At 43.7% G+C, this 18,590-nt stretch overlaps 1 protein-coding gene and 1 long non-coding RNA gene across 2 annotated transcripts; one reads left to right on the forward strand and one right to left on the reverse strand.

Annotated features, from left to right (window-relative positions):
- The first annotated feature begins 589 nt into the window (after positions 1-589).
- On the forward strand, positions 590-14,702 carry LOC125755820 (uncharacterized). Its single transcript, XR_007413183.1, has 2 exons — positions 590-1,016; positions 12,701-14,702. It is a non-coding gene; the product is annotated as an uncharacterized LOC125755820 (long non-coding RNA).
- Positions 2,677-13,259, reverse strand: G6PC1 (glucose-6-phosphatase catalytic subunit 1). Its single transcript, XM_025440197.3, has 5 exons — positions 12,843-13,259; positions 10,457-10,566; positions 8,189-8,294; positions 7,453-7,568; positions 2,677-4,408 (listed from the first exon to the last, which is right to left on the reverse strand). Exons 1-5 carry the CDS (start codon positions 13,070-13,072, stop codon positions 3,897-3,899), a joined length of 1,074 nt encoding a protein of 357 aa, XP_025295982.1. The 5' UTR covers positions 13,073-13,259; the 3' UTR covers positions 2,677-3,896.
- Positions 14,703-18,590: the final 3,888 nt, after the last annotated feature.

An 18,590-nucleotide genomic window follows, 5' to 3' on the forward strand; every position in this document is an offset into this window, starting at 1 on the left:
TACTTTATTTATTTTTAAGAGATTTTATTTATTCATGAGAGAGAGAGAGAACAGGAGAGAGAGCACAAGCAGGGGGAGAGGCTGGGAGAGTAAGAAGCAGGCTTCCCAGCAAACAGGGAGCCCTATTCAGGGCTCAATCCCAGTATCCTAGGATCATGACCTGAGCCCAAAGGCAGATGCTTAATCAACTGAACCACCCAGGTGCCCCAAATTGCACACTTTAAATGGGTGATTTGTATGATGTGTGAATTATATCTCAATAAAGTTGTTATAAATTTTTTAAAAAGCTATTATAAATATTGTTAAAAACAAAACCTCTCAGTGTATCTGTGGTGTAGCAGCTGACTCTGGCAGCAGAAGCTATATTTTCTTTTTTTTTTTTTTTTAAGATTTTATTTATTTATTTATTCATAAGAGACAGAGACAGAGAAAGAGAGAGAGAGAGAAGCTGAGACTCAGGCAGAGGAGGAAACAGGCTCCACGCAGGGAGCCCTATGTGGGACTCCATCCCAGGAATCCAGGATCACACCCTGGGCCGAAGGTGGCGCCAAACGGCTGAGCCACCCAGGGATCCCGAAGCTGTATTTTCTTAATGGGTTTATTTTCCTAGGGCAATAGCACAATTGTATAGTGTGTGTGTGTGATCCCCAAGTGTACCACCTCAAAACTGATAGACTGCTAGAACAATCAAATTGTGCTATAACATGACATGGCTTTGGGTTTAAAACTGTCATAGGTCACTTACATTTACTTCCATCCTGAGGACTCATAAGTCATTTCTAAAGCAAACAGACCTCTGTAATTTGGGCAACAGGTCAGCAATCAGAATGTGCTGACACACTGGCTACTGGCTACTACGAATTGATCATGAGCTGACACTCTTTCTGCTCAGCTTTTCCCATTACAGATTCTAAGCCTTTATTTAGCATCGTCTGTTTCTCGAGGAAACAGATAGCAATCCCAAGGAAAGGTAGCAGTCCTGTCTTTGTGGATTCTCTGACTTAAGCAATCTTCATGTAAGTCTCTTCATTTTCTATGCCTCTGTACATGGATCTATACTGAAAGTTCTTTGTGGTATTTCTGCCTTTTTGTTTTATCTCAATTGTAGAAACAGTAAGTTGCTTCCTGTATGACCAGATAGTCTGAGCATGACTTTTAGACTCTTTTTTTGAAAGAAAGAAAAAAGCTAAAGTTAAACTAATATGGTTATGCCTCTTCTAAGTTATTTTATAAAGTTGCCTTTGAAATATGGCATCTTCATACTTAGAAACTAACACTAGCTCACTGGGAGGATCATTCTAAGTTTTATAATTCCTTTGACCACAAGAAAACAAATTCTTTCTGGGCTGAATTCAAAGTTGTATCTGGCATCTGAAGAATGGTTTCAAACAGCTGCCAGTCTTTTTTCTTCTTTTCTTAATAATTTATTAATTTTAAGTAAGCTCTGCATCCAATGTGGGGCTTGAACTCAGGACGCTGAGATCAAGAGTCACAGGCTCCACTGATTGAGCCAACCAGAAATACCCACCAGTCTTATTGGTGCCCATTGGTGTGAGGGGGCTACAGGGTGGAGTGTGGACTCTGGAGTCAGACTGCTTGGTGTCAAACTGACTTCACCATCTTGGGCAGGATACCTACCCTCTCTGTTTTTATTTATATGTGATGTGTGGATAAGCTATAGCCCCCACCTCACAGAGATGTTGGGAGAATTAAGTGAATTAATTGTAGAAACAAATAAAATGCATAGAACAGAGCCTGGCACATAAGTACTCGGTAATTTTATCTATTATGTGTCCTTATCAACCTCACCAACTGCTGGGGGCAGGGGCAATATTCACTTTCTGCCAGAATCCTATTGCAAGGAACCTGGACTTGCTCCCTGATAAATCATCAAGGATGGGGGCCAGGCCTGAGCAACGAGTTCAGTTTAGACAGAACAAGATCATGTCCCTTCTCCACTGGTAAGACCATTAAGGTCTCCGAGGGGCCTTGTGCCCCCTGAAGAAAACAAATCCAGTAGGAAGACTCAATTTTCCTGGATATACACATTCCAAAGTTCCGAAGTGAGTGAGCAGATTTCATCCTCAGTAGATGCAGGGTTAGGCTGATGTGTCCAGGCCTTTGGGGGTGGTGCCCAGCACCCAGAATAAAAATAGATCATTTGGGGAGAAAACTTCAATAATTCCTATGAGCATTCCTTGCTGCTATGACTTGCTCTGTTGAGACTTTCTTTAACCATAACCTCAAACCTTGCTGATGCCGGGTTCCTGGATTCCAGAGTTTACCCAGTCTTTTTCTGCTGCTATGACTTACATTCCCTGATTGTTTACTTTGGTAATGACCCTGATTGTTTGCCTTTAAGTTGTAGCTTGATCCCTTAGAGCAACTCATGCCAACCTGTGGTCTGGTAACTAATGTTCAACCTTGGCCAATGATATTGTGCCTGTGTTGATGCACTCAACTCTACTTGTGCCCCTGTGGACACTTTGTGGGTCCCCCAGCTCCACTGGTACTCCTGGCCAGCCCAAGACTTCTTTCTCCAAAGGGAAAACATAAGTACACAGAGACTAAATTATTTGTTTAGGGAAATAGAAAAAGAGCTAGAAATTTAGCTGGGCCAGAATTAGAACCTTCAGATCGCATTGCATCTAAAATACAGTAATCAGCAAGACTTCATTCTTAAATAAAATGTTGTTTTAATAAAATACTGCACATATATATTTTTCTTTTCAAAGATGTTATGACCACGATGGTTGGTGTGAATGGTAATATATGATGAACTATATAATTAGTAGCAAAAACAAGGACTCTCAAATAAATAGGCTTAAACATTTTTAAAAGACATATTCTGCAAATCAGCTGAGACTTGACAACAGGCAAGGAAGAGCTGGCTTTTCCTCCAAGAGCACTCTTGGTTGGCTTGGGATAGAAAAAGGAGTCATATTTACCCTCTAGGAATCAAAAGTAACATTGGAGTGACCTTCTGGAGAGAGGAATCCTTTCCTCTCCTTGCCCTCTCCTCACCTTTTTGCCCAAGATTTCAGAGCTTGACTAAACCATACAAAAGCACTACCCTAGAGCTGCCTTTAGGCATCTCTGTGTCCAGCAGGATGTAGAGCCAGTGGAAAGTTCTAGGGAAAGCAGAGCTAGGCTGACAAGGAGGAAGATGTAGTGTGATAGAGAAGCTGACTATATCTGAATGCTCTGACCCAGCACAAATCTAGGTCACTGCAGCCATTCAGAAATCTTGGTAAATGCAAAGACCATGGATATATAGTAGAAACATAGAAGAAGCAGAATTACCCCATTAACTACCTATTAGTTATGCTTTAAGTTGGTCCCCCACTATTGAGAGTCCCTTACCTAAAAATTCAAATATAATCAAAGCGATTTAGATTTTGTGTAACATAATTTGCATGATATGCAGGATACGAAGAAGTCTTTCTTAATCCATTCTTCTTTCTCTATCAAATCCACTGCTCCTTTCCCTTTTCTTGTAAGGATGGGGACAGGTAGAAAATCCTGAGCTGAGATCCCCAGCCTGGGATTGTGAGCTGGCCCTACCTGGAAGCCTTGCTTTTGTGTATCTAAAAGAAGAGCAAGTAAGTTTTCAGGGGAAAAAAAAAATCCAGAACACCCCAACTAACAGATAAGACTTTCTCAACTAGCCTTATTAGCTTTAAAAAAAAAACCAAAAAAACCAAACCAAAACAAAACAAAAACAAAAAAACACAAAAAAACAAACACCCCACCCAATACAATTAGAATTGCAAAGGAGGAAGGGGTTACCTGAGCTGACTCTAGCACCTCTGGCCTCAAAATGGGCTGGCACAAGACCCCAGCCACCTCGATGATTGGCACAGTCATTGGCTTGAATACTGAAGACTCCACATGCCTTACAAAGACTTCTTGTCTGGCTGGTCGAAGACCCGGGCAAGGCAGTAGGGGATGAGGCTGACAGATGCCAGGGGCACTGCTGCACTCTTGCAGAAGGACAAGGTGTAGAAGATCAGCTCAGTTTGGGATGGGGGTTTCAAAGAGTCAAAGAGGTGCAGGAGGATGAGAGACACCACAATGCAGCTGAGGCGGAATGGGAACCACTTGCTAAGCTTGCCCTTGCAGCTTTCCCTGTACATGCTGGAGTTGAGAGCCACCCCCAGGCCAAAGAGGGTCCCCACGTTCTTGAGAAGGCTGGCAAAGGGTGTGGTGTCAATGTGAACCCATTCCGGCCGCTCACACCATCTCCTGGCTTTTTCCAGTGTCCACAGGAGGTCCACACCCAGCCCCTTGAGCAGCAGGTAAAATCCAATGGCAAAACTGAACAGGAAGAAAGTAATGAGAAAATATTTCTTGAGGCTGGCATTGTAGATGCTCTGGATGTGGCGGAAAGTTTCAGCAACAGCAATGCCTGCGTGGAAGAAAGAATGGCTGTGAGAAATAGGGAAGACTCTGGACCTTCAGCCGCAGAGGTGGGGAGTGTTTGGAGCAATAGGTAACATATGGTCCATCCTGCCATTGTGGCATTAAATCACAGATGCTAGATTAGAGAGTCACCTGGTTTATTCTCCTATGTGACTCCAATCTGTCCTTAGTCATACACTCTTTCAGATGGAAGAGTCATGTCCCATACATTCTCCCATTGCATGCATGTTTCCTGTTGGGGGTCCTTATGTTTCTACTTGAATACTTGCAGAGGTAGAGAGCTCACTCCCACTCGGGCAGCCCATTTCATGTTTGAATGGATTTGATTATAAAAAATTCTTCCTTGTGCTAAGCTGAAATGTGTCCCCCTCTAATGCCATCTGTTGGTCTTCGTTATTTCTGTAAGAGTTAAGTTGTAAAGCTACAGCCTTTTTATAAAACACATCTGAAGACAGTCTCATCTCTAACCTAAACATTCTCAGGTCTTTCATGTAACATGGCTTCTGGGTTCTTCCTCAAACATGGTACCCAGTGGTAAATGCTGTATTATTTTGTGGTTGTCATGAAACCATTACCTCCCTTGTATTCAACACACTTCTTGTAATGCTGCCATGCTCTGCTCTTACCCATCTCTAGGGGGAGAATTCTACAAGTTCCCTAAGATCTTATATTCCAGTACCTCCCACAAAGTAAAGTTTCTTATACTTAACCTAAGTCTTTTCCGCCCCTTCTAAATGGGATCTAAGAAAATACAAGTATAGTTGACCTTTGAACAACATGGATTTGAAGTAGGAGGGTCCACTTACATGCAGATTTTTTTGATAAATATACAGAGCATTGTAAATGTATTTCTCATCCTGCTGATCTTTTTTTAAAAAAGATTTTATTTGGGGGATCCCTGGGTGGCTCAGTGGTTTGGCGCCTGCCTTTGGCACAGGGCGCGATCCTGGGGTCCCAGAATCGTGTCCCCCGTCAGGCTCCCGGCATGGAGCCTGCTTCTCCCTTCTGCCTGTGTCTCTGCCTCTCTCTCTCTATCTATCATGAATAAATAAATAAAATCTTTTTTTAAAAATAAATTTATCTGGGCAGCCCGGGTGCCTCAGCGGTTTAGCGCCTGCCTTCATCCCAGGGGATGACCCTGGAGACCCCGGATCGAGTCCCATGTTGGGCTCCCTGCGTGGAGCCTGCTTCTCCCTCTGCCTGTGCCTCTGCCTCTCTCTCTGTCTCCTCTCTGTATATTCTCATGAATAAATAATAAAATCTTTAAAAATTTATTTATTTATTTATTTATTTGAGAGACAGAGAGTGCGAGCCAGCATGAGAAGGGGGGAGAGCGCAGGGAGAAGCAGACTCCCCACTGAGCAGGGAGCCCCACATGCAGCTTGACCCTGGGACCCCAAGATCATGATCTGAGCTGAAGGCAGCTGCCCAACAGACTGAACGACCGAGGTGCTCCTGTTCCTGCAGATTTTTTTTAAAGGATTTATTTATTTATTTGTTTGTTTGTTTGTTTATTTATTTATTTATTTATTTATTTGAGAGAGAAAGGGAGACAGAAGAGTGAGAGAGAGCACAAGCAGTGGGGCAGAGGGAAAGGGAAGGGCAGACGCTTTGCAGACCAGGGAGCCTGATGCAGGGCTTGATCCCAGGACCCTGAGATCATGCCCTGAACTGAAGCAGATGCTTAACCAACTGAGCCACCCAGGCGGTACACCCCTGCTGATTTTCTTAATAACATTTTCTTTTTTTTTTTTTAAAGATTTTATTTATTTATTCATGAGAGAGAGAGAGAGAGAGAGAGAGAGAAACAGAGGCATAGGCATAGGCAGAGGGAGAAGCAGGCTCCATGCAGGGAGCCCGATGTGGGACTCGATCCCCAGGACTCCAGCATCATGCCCTGAGCCGGAAGGCAGCCGGTTAACCGCTGAGCCACCCAGGCGTCCCTTAATAACATTTTCTTTTTTCTCACTTGCTTTATTGTAAGAACACAGGATATAATACATATACAAGACGTGTGTTAATTGACTATTATTATCATCAGTAAGGCTTCCAGTCAACAGTGGGCTATAAGTAGTTAAGTTTTGGGGAAATCAAAGTTATATGTGGATTTTCGAGTGCATGGAGTAGGGGTCAATGCTCCTAACCCCTGCATTGTTTAGGTATCAACTTATTCAAAATTCTGAACCTAGAGGCGCCTGGGTGGCTCAGTCTGTTGAGCGTCTGCCTTTGACTCAGGTCAGGATCTCAGGATCCTGGGATTGAATCCCATGTCAGCTCCCTGCCCAGAAGGGAGTCTGCTTCTCCTTTGCCCTCTACCTCTCTCCCCTGCTCGTACTGTCTCTCAAATAAACAAATAAAATATTAAACAAAACAAAACAAAATTCTGAACCTATAAGAAAGACGAACTGTAAGTCTGCAAATTAATTTTACCCTCTTTACCCAAGTAAAGAGTTTTTCTAGGACACTATTAATTTGTCAAATTTGGTAGATTCCCTTAAAGCTAAACTAAGGGCTGTGATGCCTAGGTGGCTCGGTCAGTTAAGCATTCAACTCCTGATTTCAGCTCAGGTCATGATGTCAGGGTCCTGAGATTGAGCCTGATATCTGGCTTCACACTCAGCGTGGAGTCAGATTCATTTTCCCTCTCCCTCTGCTCCTCCACCCACAATAAATAAATAAATAAGTAAATAAATAAATAAATAAATCTACCTAAAAAAAAAGAAAAAGAACCTAAGCTAGGGGTGATTTCCAACTGAAGAAATAAGGAATATGAAAGTAAGGAAATTTCAAGATAATTCAATTGGGTAAGTTAACTTGATGTATTGCAACTTTTCCGAAACATATTTAATTGTGTCCATGTGGGGGCTCCTGTAGAAATGAATAGTTTCACCCACCTTTAACTTTCAACCCTCTGAAGAGCTAACAGCATCAATTACACCCAGAACATGACTGGAATGCTGGGATTTTCGTCCCAGTTAGGGAGACATGGGATAGGAGAGGAAGAAGGGAGAGAGCCAAAGCAGCTGATACCTGACAGGACTCCAGCAACAACCTGATGGGGGAAATGAGCAGCAAGGTAGATTCGGGACAGACAGACGTTCAGCTGCACAGCCCAGAATCCCAACCACAGAAGGATATTCAAGCACCTGCAACAGAAGAGGCAGTCATAACAGAACCCAGACACACATCCTTTAGCAAGAACAGCCCTGGCGGGAATGCTTGAGTCTGACAAACTTAGGTGCAGTCAGTGGCATTTTTGTAAACTGAAGCCCATACACAAAAGCTCAGAGATGACCGTGTCACTTGGTGAATCCTTGCACATGTGAAGGTTAACCTCCTGATTTTATATGTGTATAATTTTAAGGATTGGCATAGTGGCTGCATGCACAGAAATTCTCTGTAGTAGGAACATCTTATGTTTCTTTTTTTGTGACCTGGACAAGGCGATTCTTTGGTTGGTCTAGAAATGGGATTTTATTGAAACCCTGCCAGTACTACATTGTCTGATCATGGAAAGTTCCTTTCCCGTGTTAGGCCTTGTTTCCTTATCTGTAAAGTGAGGGGTTGCTCTCATAGGTCCCTTCCAGCCCTGACATTCTGTGACTCTAACATTTGCCCTCAGCAGAAATGCCACAACTCTGCTCAGTACCAACCCAAGAGGGGGTGGGCTAGCTGTGGGGAATGTGAGGAAGAGCAAGTGGTGTGTCAGGTGCAGAGAAAGTTACCTCCTGCCCTCCACCGCCCACACCCCAGTGCTGATTCTTACCGAAATCTGTAGGTTGGCCTTTTTCTCCCCCGAAAGATAGAAAGGGTAGATGTGACCATCACGTAGTATACACCTGCTGTACCCATGGCATGACCAGAGGGACTCCCTAAAGGGTGAGGAAGAGATTAATGGATGAACTAAAGGTGAAAAGTCTCCATCTGGGACACTTCTAGTGGTTGTCCTGTATCCATCCATCCATCCGTCTGTCCATCCACCACCCATCTTTCCATCCTTTCATCCACCCATCCACCCATCCTGCCATCCATCTATTTATCCATTTAGTCATTTATTAAACAAATATCTATTGGGCTCCTACCACCTGACCAGAACTGTAATAGGCTCTGGAGTGTGTGTATGTGTACAGTGGCAAGTAAAACCAGAGAAGGCCCCAGCTCTTATAGTTAAATACAGTCTAGAAACTACACCAAGAATCAGGATACTGAGTGTGTAACTGCAAATCAATCTGGCCTCCATCACTTCCTCCACTCTTGCTACTCACTCTGTTCCAGTCTTACTGGCCTCATTCCTCTCCTTTAAACATACTTCCACCTCAGAGTCTTTGTGCTATTGATCTTTCTGGCCAGAAATATTTTCTACCAGAAATTTACTTGCTAACTTCCTTGGCTCCTTCAAGTTTTTGCTCAAACCTCTCTTCTCAGGGAGTCTTACCCTGACCATCTTACTTAATACTTCAACCAATACTTCCTGATCATTCTATCCTGAAAGATAGAAGGTCTTGAGATATGCCACCCAGATTCCCTTCTAGACTGAAGAACTTATTTTTCCAGCTGTTGAGAATGTGGTCATGGATGGCCCTCAGCTCTCATCCCTCTCTGAGGATTGCCCTGGACTAAACAAAGCCATTTTGATCAGGGTTACCATCTCCCCAGGGGCAGCCTACACCCAATCACCGCTCTATATTGGGGCATAAGGGCCTGATTCTCCTGACTCGATTCAGGGCAAACTCTGAAAGGCCGTCCCCAGTTTCAGAACTCCCCTGTAGGTTTGGCTGAGACCAAATCTGAGTTAGACTTCTCCTGCCCAGTTGGCTACTGTTCCTTCCTTCCACATGCGTTGCTCCTGCATGCTCCTGTTGCAGACAGGAGCAATGCATGTGGAGTATGAGTTCCTGTGTGCTAATCTAATCTGAATCTGCTTTCCAGGGAATTTCATAGATAAAGCCTTGCCTTTCCTTTTCTCCTCTTCTTCTTCTTCCTCCTCCCCCTCCCCCTCCTCCTCCTCCTCCTTCTCTGTTCCTTCCCCCTCCTCTCCTCTTTCTATTCTTCTTTCTCTTCTTCATCTACATTAATGTCTTCTAATATCCTATATATTTTACTTGTGTATTATGATTTTGTATATTGTGTGTGCATGTGCATACACACACCATTCAAATTTCAGCTGCACTAGGGCAGGAATCTTTGTCTGTTTTATTCACTAAGGTACTCCAAGTACCTAGAACAGTGTCTGGCACAGAGTAGGTGCTCAATAAATAACATCTGAATGAACAAATATCCTCTAAAGTGAACAAATTGTTTGTGAGAACAAATAGCTAAGGGCCATGCCCTAGTTTGGGAGTCAAGGTTAGGGTCCCTGAGGAAGGGATGCCAGCATGAGACTTAAGGGTGAGTGAAGGGGTTGGATATTCCAGTGTCTACTAAGAAGGGAAATCTATCATTTGCACAGCTACTTGTCTAAGCCTCAGGGAAGGATAGCCAAGGGCTTAGGCTTCTACTGCTTTCTCTCCCTGGACAAAGGGCCATCATACAGTTACTCTCTTAGGTCCTTTGCCCAGAACAGTACCCTTATCTCTCTGGATTAGCAATTTAGGTTCTGGAAATATTGGCAGATTTCTAAAGTAGCAGTAACGTGTTATTCAGGGAGACCTTCTTGAATTAAATTAAATGGAGTTGTACCCGGGACACCTGGGTGGCTTAGCAGTTGAGCATCTGCCTTTGGCTCAGGTTGTGATTCTGGGTCTGAGGGTGTGATCCTGGAGACCCAGGATCGAGTCCCACGTCGGGCTTCCTGCATGGAGCCTGCTTCTCCCTCTGCCTATGTCTCTGCCTCTCTCTGTGTGTCTCTCATGAGTAAATAAATAAAATCTTAAAAAAAAAAAGAGTTGTACCCAATTGAAGACCATGATTAAAGCTTGAAGGAGTGGCTCTCCTCATGTCCCCTCAAAGACAGCTTTGTCTACAATGAATGCTGATAGGTGGCTACAGTGAACCAGGTCCACCCAGCTTCTGTCTCAGGGGCTGGGACTCTCACCTGGTCCAGTTTCACAGGTAACTGGAAATTGCTTTATCAGTGGCACAGAGGTGTTGCTATAGTAGTCGGTGTCCATGACCCACCAGTATGGACGCTGTCCAAACAGAATCCTGTAAAAAAGCAGAACCAGTATCTGGAGTTACTGAAAGAACCCCTTTAAAAATTATTTAAATTCCATTTGCCAATATATAGTATAACACTCAGTGTTCATCACATCACATGCCCTCCTTAATGCCCATCACCCAGTTACCCTGTTCCCCCACCCACCTTCCCTGAAAGAACCGTTTTGTCTGAAGCCCACACTTCTGAGACGAGAGAGTCATTTGAGGAGAAGATTCATGTGATCCTAAACAGAAAACTGTTAGCTTTGGCTGCCTCCAAGAAGAGGAACTGGATGGCTGGAGAGCAGTAAGGGAGGGAGACTTTTTCTGGTACATCCTTTATATAACTTTTGAATTCTGAACCATTTTGATGTATTATTTATTGAAACAGAAATAAACCCAAGATCCTAAAAATCCATATTAATGGGGACACCTGAGTGGCTCAGCGGTTGAGCATCTGCCTTCAGCTCGGGACATGATCCCGGGGTCCTGGAATGGAGTCCCACATCGGGCTCCCTACGAGAAGCCTGCTTCTCCCTCTGCCTCTGTCTCTGCTTCTCTCTGTGTGTCTCTAATGAATAAATAAATAAAATCTTAAAAAAAATGCATATCAATGGAAGCTATGTGACTTTTTTAAAAACCTCAGTAAGAATTTGTCCTGGAAGGACACATACAGAACTACAGTTTGCAACTTGGACTTGTAAATCCTGCCAGGTCCCTATACTCTTTCTTCAGGTCTCAGAGAGTCTTGGGTTTCTTCTGACATCAGAGAATATGCACTAGCCCCAGGGACAAGCACCATCAGGAGATATGGCCTCTTTGCTGCAGGAATTGCTCTGTGTAGGGACATAGATAACTTCTGGCACTCACTTTGTATCCTCTCTGCCTTGGAGCAGGGTAACTCAGACTTCCCTTTAAAAGTACTAGATACGTTTTTGTTGTGGAAACAGGTGTCAAGGGTCAGCCCTTCCAGGGGTGGAATAGTGATTTTTCACCGAAATCAGACAGCCACTAACTCTGACCTGCGCCAACTCAGAGAAAGTCCATGGTTCTTCAACTGAGATCAGATGTTTAAAATAACACTTTATCTGTTTAATTTTTAGGGTCATGCTGTTGAATAGGGGACATTACAGACGAAACTTAGTAGATTTTTCAATAGAGGTTTCAGAACCACATCGATATGCCCTGAGCCTCTCAACCCAAGACAATTTTTTTTTTCTTTTGGACACTAAAGGATGTTATTGTTTATGGCCAAAGAATATTAGAGCTAGAAGGGTCTTCAGAATCACTTGACAGTAGACATAGATAGTTTAGGGATGGTAAAGGTTTTAGCTGGCCCAAGCTCTTTATTTTCTAGATGAGGAAATAGAGGCCAAGCCACTAATGAGCTAGAATCATATGGTATTGGCTGACAATTGTAAAATATTCAGGATTTTTGCAAGCTTGACCCATCAAAAGTGGCCCCAATAGGAATATATACACCAGAGAAATTGACAAACATTAAAATTTGGCTTCCTCCTGCTCCCTGAAAAAGTCAATTTGTCAGCAATGAATACAGCATAATCCTTAAGAGCTTTGCCTCTGAAACTAGCCTGTCTGGCCTTAAAATGCTGCCTCTGCCTTTGACCACCATGTGGATCTAGTTCTGGTCCCTTATCGTAATGGCTCTGTCTCTTCATCTATAATACAGTAGTAACTACCTCACAGAAAAGCACTTGGCACATGGCCTAGTACCTACTAAATGTTCAATAAATGTTAACTAGAATTATTATTAAGCTCCCAAGGATAATTTAAGTTTACAGATTGTAAGACAGAAACTCAGAGAGTTGCTCTGACTTTCCCAGGACATACAGCTGGTAGGTGGCCGAACAAGGGTTAGAGCCCAGTTCTCTGGGTTACTTCTCCTTTCTCCATGCAGTGGGTTTTTAAATTATATACTTGTTTCCTGTTTTCATACATCATCTTTCATACACCTATCTTTATGTTACCTATTCTGCTTCAAAGTAATACAACTGTGCTTCTTTGCTTATAGCCTATATACTTTAGACTTTTCACTAAGTCCGGCTGGCCTTCCATCCATATGAAATAGCCTTGCCTGTATCTTCAATTCATCAACAAGATTTTCGCTGTCTTCCCTCTTTAGGTAGATGATCCAGAGTCAGGAGGGGAGTAACCTGTGGCTTCCCGACTAGCACGGAGAAGGCAATTTCTGATGGTCAGACATTTCCAGAGAGAATACCAGCCTCTTCCCTTGCCGATCTCCTCTCTGTCTGGCTCTTACTCACCATTTAAAGACGAGGTTGAGCCAGTCTCCAATCACAGCTACCCAGAGAAGTTTGATGCCCACAGCTTCACGCAGATGGAACCAGATGGGAAAGAGGACATAGAAGGCATTCCTGAGGTCTGCAATCACGGACACCAAGATGAACCAATCCTGAGAGTCCTGGTAATTCACCTGGAGGTAGTGCGTTGACTGGATTCCAAAGTCATGGAGCACATCCATTCCTTTCTCCATCCTTACTCCCTGGCTCCTCAGGCAGCCTACAGCTGAGCCTTTGCAGCTATTACAGACTTGGCGATTGCTCTGCTATCAGCCTGCGCCTTGCCCCTGTTTTTATACACTCTGTATCCAGTCTGCAGGTCAACCCAGCCCTGATCTTTGGACTCAAAAACCACTTTTGTCTAAAATCTATTGATCAAAGGTACATCACCAGGAGGTTGATGCAAACATGTTCAGGGTGATTTACGTAAAATAGAAAAACAGGCACACAAAAACAGCCTGATCTGCCATGTACTTGGCAGGGCCAATGATTAACTTTGGCATGCTACTTGATAGTGCAAGGGCTGCCCTCCTGGCTCCGAAACTGGGCCGGAGACACAGGACAGAGTCTAAATCCGCCATGGTTCTTGCAAAGATCCTGATTTTCTGTCTGCAAGTGCACTTATTTGAGGACAAAGAAAAGTCTTGGTACCCTAGTGAGCATGTTTTAAACATATTACTTTTAAAATATGCTAAGTTCGGGGTACCTGCATGGCTCAGTGGATGAGCATCTACCTTTGGCTCAGGTTGTGATCTCAGGGTCCTGGGATTGAGTCCGGCATCGGGCTCCCTTCAGGGAGCCTGCTTCTCCTTCTACCTGTGTCTCTGCCTCTCTCTGTGTGTCTCTCATAAATAAAATCTCAAAAAAACATATTCGCTAAGTTCTATTGTACTGGGAACCATCACCTACCTTGCTGTGTATTCTTAACTGCATAGTGTCTGTGAAGTGCCTCTGGTTTGGGAGATCAAACCTTCTTCCTAGTGTTGATTCTATATATCTTAGGGCCAGGAAGTAATCATCTTTGAATGCACTGATTAATTCATGCAATGTCCTCCAAGTTAGGACCTTTGGGGTTTTAACACATAAGTTTAAGCAGTAGAATGAATGTGTGTTCATGCAAAAACAATGTAATGAATATGGGGTTCTAAATAAAAACACGAGCAAATTGGTGACTGGGGACTCTGGAAAGGACTACTGTATTATTTTAAAGTGTATTAGAATGTAGCTGAAACTGATGTTACATAATGAAACTAATCTAACATTAGTTTCAGGTGTACAACATAGTTATTCAACATCTCTGTGCATTATGCTTCGTTCACCACAGTATAGCTACCACCTGTCACTGTACAACACTGTTACAATACCATTGACTGTATTCCCTGTGCTGTGCCTTTCATTCCAGTGACTTACTCATTCCATGAGGTCTGGAAGCCTGTATCTCTCATTCCCCTTCACCCATTTTCCCCATCCTCTCACTGCTCCTCCTCTTGGGCAAGTATCAATTTGTTCTCCACATAGTAGGTTTGAGTCTGCTTTTTGTGTTTGTTTACTCATTTGTTTTGCTTTTTAGACCCTACATATAAGTGAAACCATATGATATTTGTCTTTTTCTGTCTTATTTCACTTAGCATAGTACCCTCTAGGTCCATCTGTGTTGTGACAAATGACAAGATCTCATCCTTCTTTGTGGCTGAGTAATATTCCTCTATGTGTCTGTGTGTGTGTGTATATCTTCTTATTCATTTATCTATTGTTAGATAGTTGGTTTGCTTCCATATCTTAGCTATTGTAAATAATGCTGCAATAAACATAAGAATGAATATATCTTTTTGAACTACTGTTTTTGTTTCATTTGGGCAAATGTCCAGTAGTGGAATTACTGGGTGGTATGGTGTTTCTATTTTTAAATTTTTGAGGAAGCTTCATAATGTTTTCCACGGTGGCTGCACTAATTTACATTCTCACCAACAGTGCTTGAGAGTTCCTTCTTCACCACATGCTTGCCAACATTTGTTATTTCTTGTCGTTTTGACTTTAGCCATTCTGACAGCTGTAAGGTGATATATATATATATATATATATATATATATATATATATTTAAAAAGATTTTATTTATTTATTCATGAGAGACACAGAGAGAGAGAGGCAGAGACATAAGCAGAGGGAGAAGCAGGCTCCATACAGGAAGCCTGATGTGGGACTCGATCCCAGAACTCCAGTATCACGCCCTGAGTCAAAGGCAGACGCTCAACTGCTGAGCCACCCAGGCATCCTGGGATGTATATTTTTAAAAATATTTATTTATTAAGTAATCTCTACACCCAGTGTTGGGCTCGAACTCACGACTCTGAGATCAAGGTTCACACACTCCTTTAACTGGGCCAGACAGATGCCACTGTAAGGTAGTATTTTATTATGGCTTTAATTTGCATCTCCCTGAGGAGCTTCTATATTTTGAGCTTTCTTTCATTTGTACTTGGAGATATATATATATATATGTATATATATATATATATATATATTCATCAGGAAGTCAATACAATTTAATTATAGGCACAGATATAGACAAGGAATAAATAAAAGTAACATACCAAGTTATGAGAAACAATGCTGCACAAGCAAAAATCGTCCTGTGTCAGTGCAGAGACAAACCTCACACAGTTGGGTCACCTAGAGCTCTGAAGGGAGCAGGGGGCTGACTCAGGTAATGGATTGACATTTTCAAAGATTAGAGCTAGTGGGAATAAAGTTTTTTTAAAACCTGCTTGGAGGGTTCCCTGGGTGGCGCAGCGGTTTAGCGCCTGCCTTTGGCCCAGGGCGCGATCCTGGAGACCCGGGATCGAATTCCACGTCGGGCTCCCGGTGCATGGAGCCTGTTTCTCCCTCTGCCTATGTCTCTGCCTCTCTCTCTCTGTGTGTGTGACTATCATAAATAAATAAAAATTAAAAAAAATAAAACCTGCTTGGATTTCCCATGGGTTAAGTCCATATTGCCCTGTAAGGGGTGGATCGGGGACAAAGAAAAGAAACTCAGAACTAACGAGCAGGTAGCAAAGGTTGACAACATTCCATGCTGGAAATGATTACAACGTCATCCAGGAGGTATGATCTGGAGTCTCACCCCACCTCCCCTGGGCTCCCACCCAGCTCAAACAGACTCCAACTGCCCTTGACCACATTGGCTCTGCTGGTCCAAGCAACCCTATACGGGTACCTCTAGCCTAGAGAGCAGGTAATGGAGGTGGCGGAGGCTGTGAGGGTGCTGCAGGTGAGGCACATACTTAGCAGGGTTGTGGATGGGGGTGTTCTGCATTGTCAGGACTGCGAGGCCTCAGGCAGTAAACCCCATCAGAAAAGATGATCCCTTCCTTCTACTCAGATAAGCTTTCCTCGAAAGTATTAACTATTGGGGTGATCTCTGGGGACTGGAGTTTTTATGGTCTGAGGTGAGTCAAGGGTGAATTGGGCATATCCCCTGACAAAGTATTCAAAGGCCACTGTCTGGGTCTCCATGGGGCTGCTAGGAGCCAGAGCCTCTGAGTCGGGTAGGGTTCTATCATGTGCTCAACAGATGGGGAGCCAGTCGAGAGCCCTATCTTCTGGAAGAACCACAGAGAGAATGCTTGTGCTGATAACGAGTCATGATGGAGTTGATAACCCATTCTGGGCATACTGGCAGCCTTCTGGCAGGTTGCCCTCCAGGAAGGGGGACCCTCTTGGTCAGAGCAATTGTGTACATCATGAGACCATTTGCTAGTTCTTACCTTCCACTTTCCAGCTCCTTCCTGCCACCTCCAGTAAATTTTTATCATGTGCAGAAAGAATGAGGCCCTAAAGATACCTGAGCCTGGTAGAAAGCTGACTGAAGAGAAATTGTAGAGTTATCAGATTTCTCAAAAGATTTGAGGATATTTGAGGTGAATACTGTGGACAGAGTATGTGAGTTGCTAGAGATTTGGGTGAGGATCCACTCACTTAGAGACCTGTCTTCTAGAGGCAGGGCTCCATCATTTCCCCTAACTCCTGTCATCTTTCTTTTCAAGAAGTTCTCTAGTTTAACTCAACAAACATTGCCTGAGCCAAGCGCCTCACCTGGCTCTCTGAGGATTCAAAGTTAAATCCGTGTTCTCAGGGACCTCGACAATATAAGTGGGGCAGAGAGGCCAGGCGTTTAACAGCTACGTCAACTGGAGGATCCTTAAATTAAAGCTGAATCCATGTGTACAAATATAAATGAGTTCTTATTTTGTCCTCAGTAGAGATGACTCAAGACTTACTAACGCCCTCTGGAAAATGACCAGCTGAATCTGGGAAGCAATGACGATGGAAAATTATAGAGGCCCCCCCTTTTTTGACAGGTACACTAGCTGGGCACTCCTCAGGCACTTTCTCCACAAACAGAAACTCAAAAGCTTAGGGATCTTGGTTTGGGAAGAACACGAAGGAAAGAGGCCAGAAAGTACAGTCTGGTCTGTTTTTAAATAAGCACGGCTGGTTCCAGTGTCCTGGCACCTTCTTCTCCAAGAACAAGATTGACTCACTCACTCGAACAAGTTTATTTGCCGACAGGAAAGTAAAGAGGAAAGGGAGCCAAAAATTTCTTACCAAAAAGAAATACGGACTTCATCTGCATCCAAGTCCTCTATTCTGGTGGGGGCTCTGGGTTCTGTTGAGGAAGGAACTGCCTTTGCCTAACTCAGCTGTCATCACTAGAGAGGGTCCTGTCCGCACACGGTAGCAGAGCTGTGAAACCCAGCTTCCATCCAGGGCTTTGAGCAGGGTAGACTTCTCTGAAGGATGACAGCTCAAACTGCATAAGATACAGTTGTATTTTAAAAAAATGTCTTTGTTTTGGGGGCACCTGGGTGGCTCAGTCAGTTAAGCATCTGCCTTTGGCTCAGGTCAGGATCCCAGGGTCCTGGGATCGAGCCCCCTCATTGGGGTCCCTGCTTGGCATGGAGTCTGCTTCTCCCTCTGCCTCTGCCTCCTGCTCCCCCTGCTTGTGCTCTCTCTCCGTCAAATAAATAAATAAATAAAATCTTTTAAAAAATTAATAAAATGTCTTTGTTTTCTTTTTTTTTTTTTCCTACCAAGTGACCAGTGGGGGTAAGGTGTTTAGGGGTAGACAGTAGACACTGGGCAGACTGACTCTTGTCACCTTTTTCAGTGAGTGACCCAGTTCAAACTTTACGAAAATATGTTGGGAAAAGCAGGTGGAGGGAGAGGTGGGTTAATCATTGTTAGTGGGTGAAAATGGCTGACTTATCTCTGGCATGGTGAGAAAGTTCAGCTTTGGGACCTTGGACTGTGCATCTATTGACCAGGTGGGGGGAGCATGGTCCATGTCTCAGGATGGGCTGGACATTTTGTCCACAGAAAAATACTGGAGGGCATTTGCTTCATCGTAAACAGTTAACTCCCCACTCACTGCCTTCCTCCTGCCACCCCAGGGTCTGCCTTCTACCAACATCAGATCAATCTTGAGAACCTTCTGGAGGCATAGACAGACCATCCTTTGCCTTCCCGCATCTTCCTTAACCATCCTCCCCAGAGAAGCTCTTGTTCCCTCCAGAGAACATCCTGTTTCCACAAATGGTCAAGCAGCCCCCTCACCGCCAGATGGTAGACAATTTTTCCACTCTTCATTGACCCTTTGGCAGTGCCAAATCATGCAGGCCCTTGGGACATATTCTTGCCCCTAATTAGATCCT

This window comes from Canis lupus, chromosome 9 (genome assembly GCF_003254725.2).
Source record: "Canis lupus dingo isolate Sandy chromosome 9, ASM325472v2, whole genome shotgun sequence".
Lineage (NCBI taxonomy): Eukaryota > Metazoa > Chordata > Mammalia > Carnivora > Canidae > Canis > Canis lupus.

Bases quoted from the DNA above. Each gene is read 5' to 3' on its own strand.
- G6PC1 (XM_025440197.3), bottom strand. From the start codon at position 13,072: ATGGAGAAAGGAATGGATGTGCTCCATGACTTTGGAATCCAGTCAACG. The intron at 10,567-12,842 runs GTGAGTAAGAGC...GCTTTTTTACAG, and splicing joins CTCAACCTCGTCTTTAAATG to GATTCTGTTTGGACAGCGTC. The intron at 7,569-8,188 runs GTAAGAATCAGC...CTTCTGTTGCAG, and splicing joins AGGCCAACCTACAGATTTCG to GTGCTTGAATATCCTTCTGT.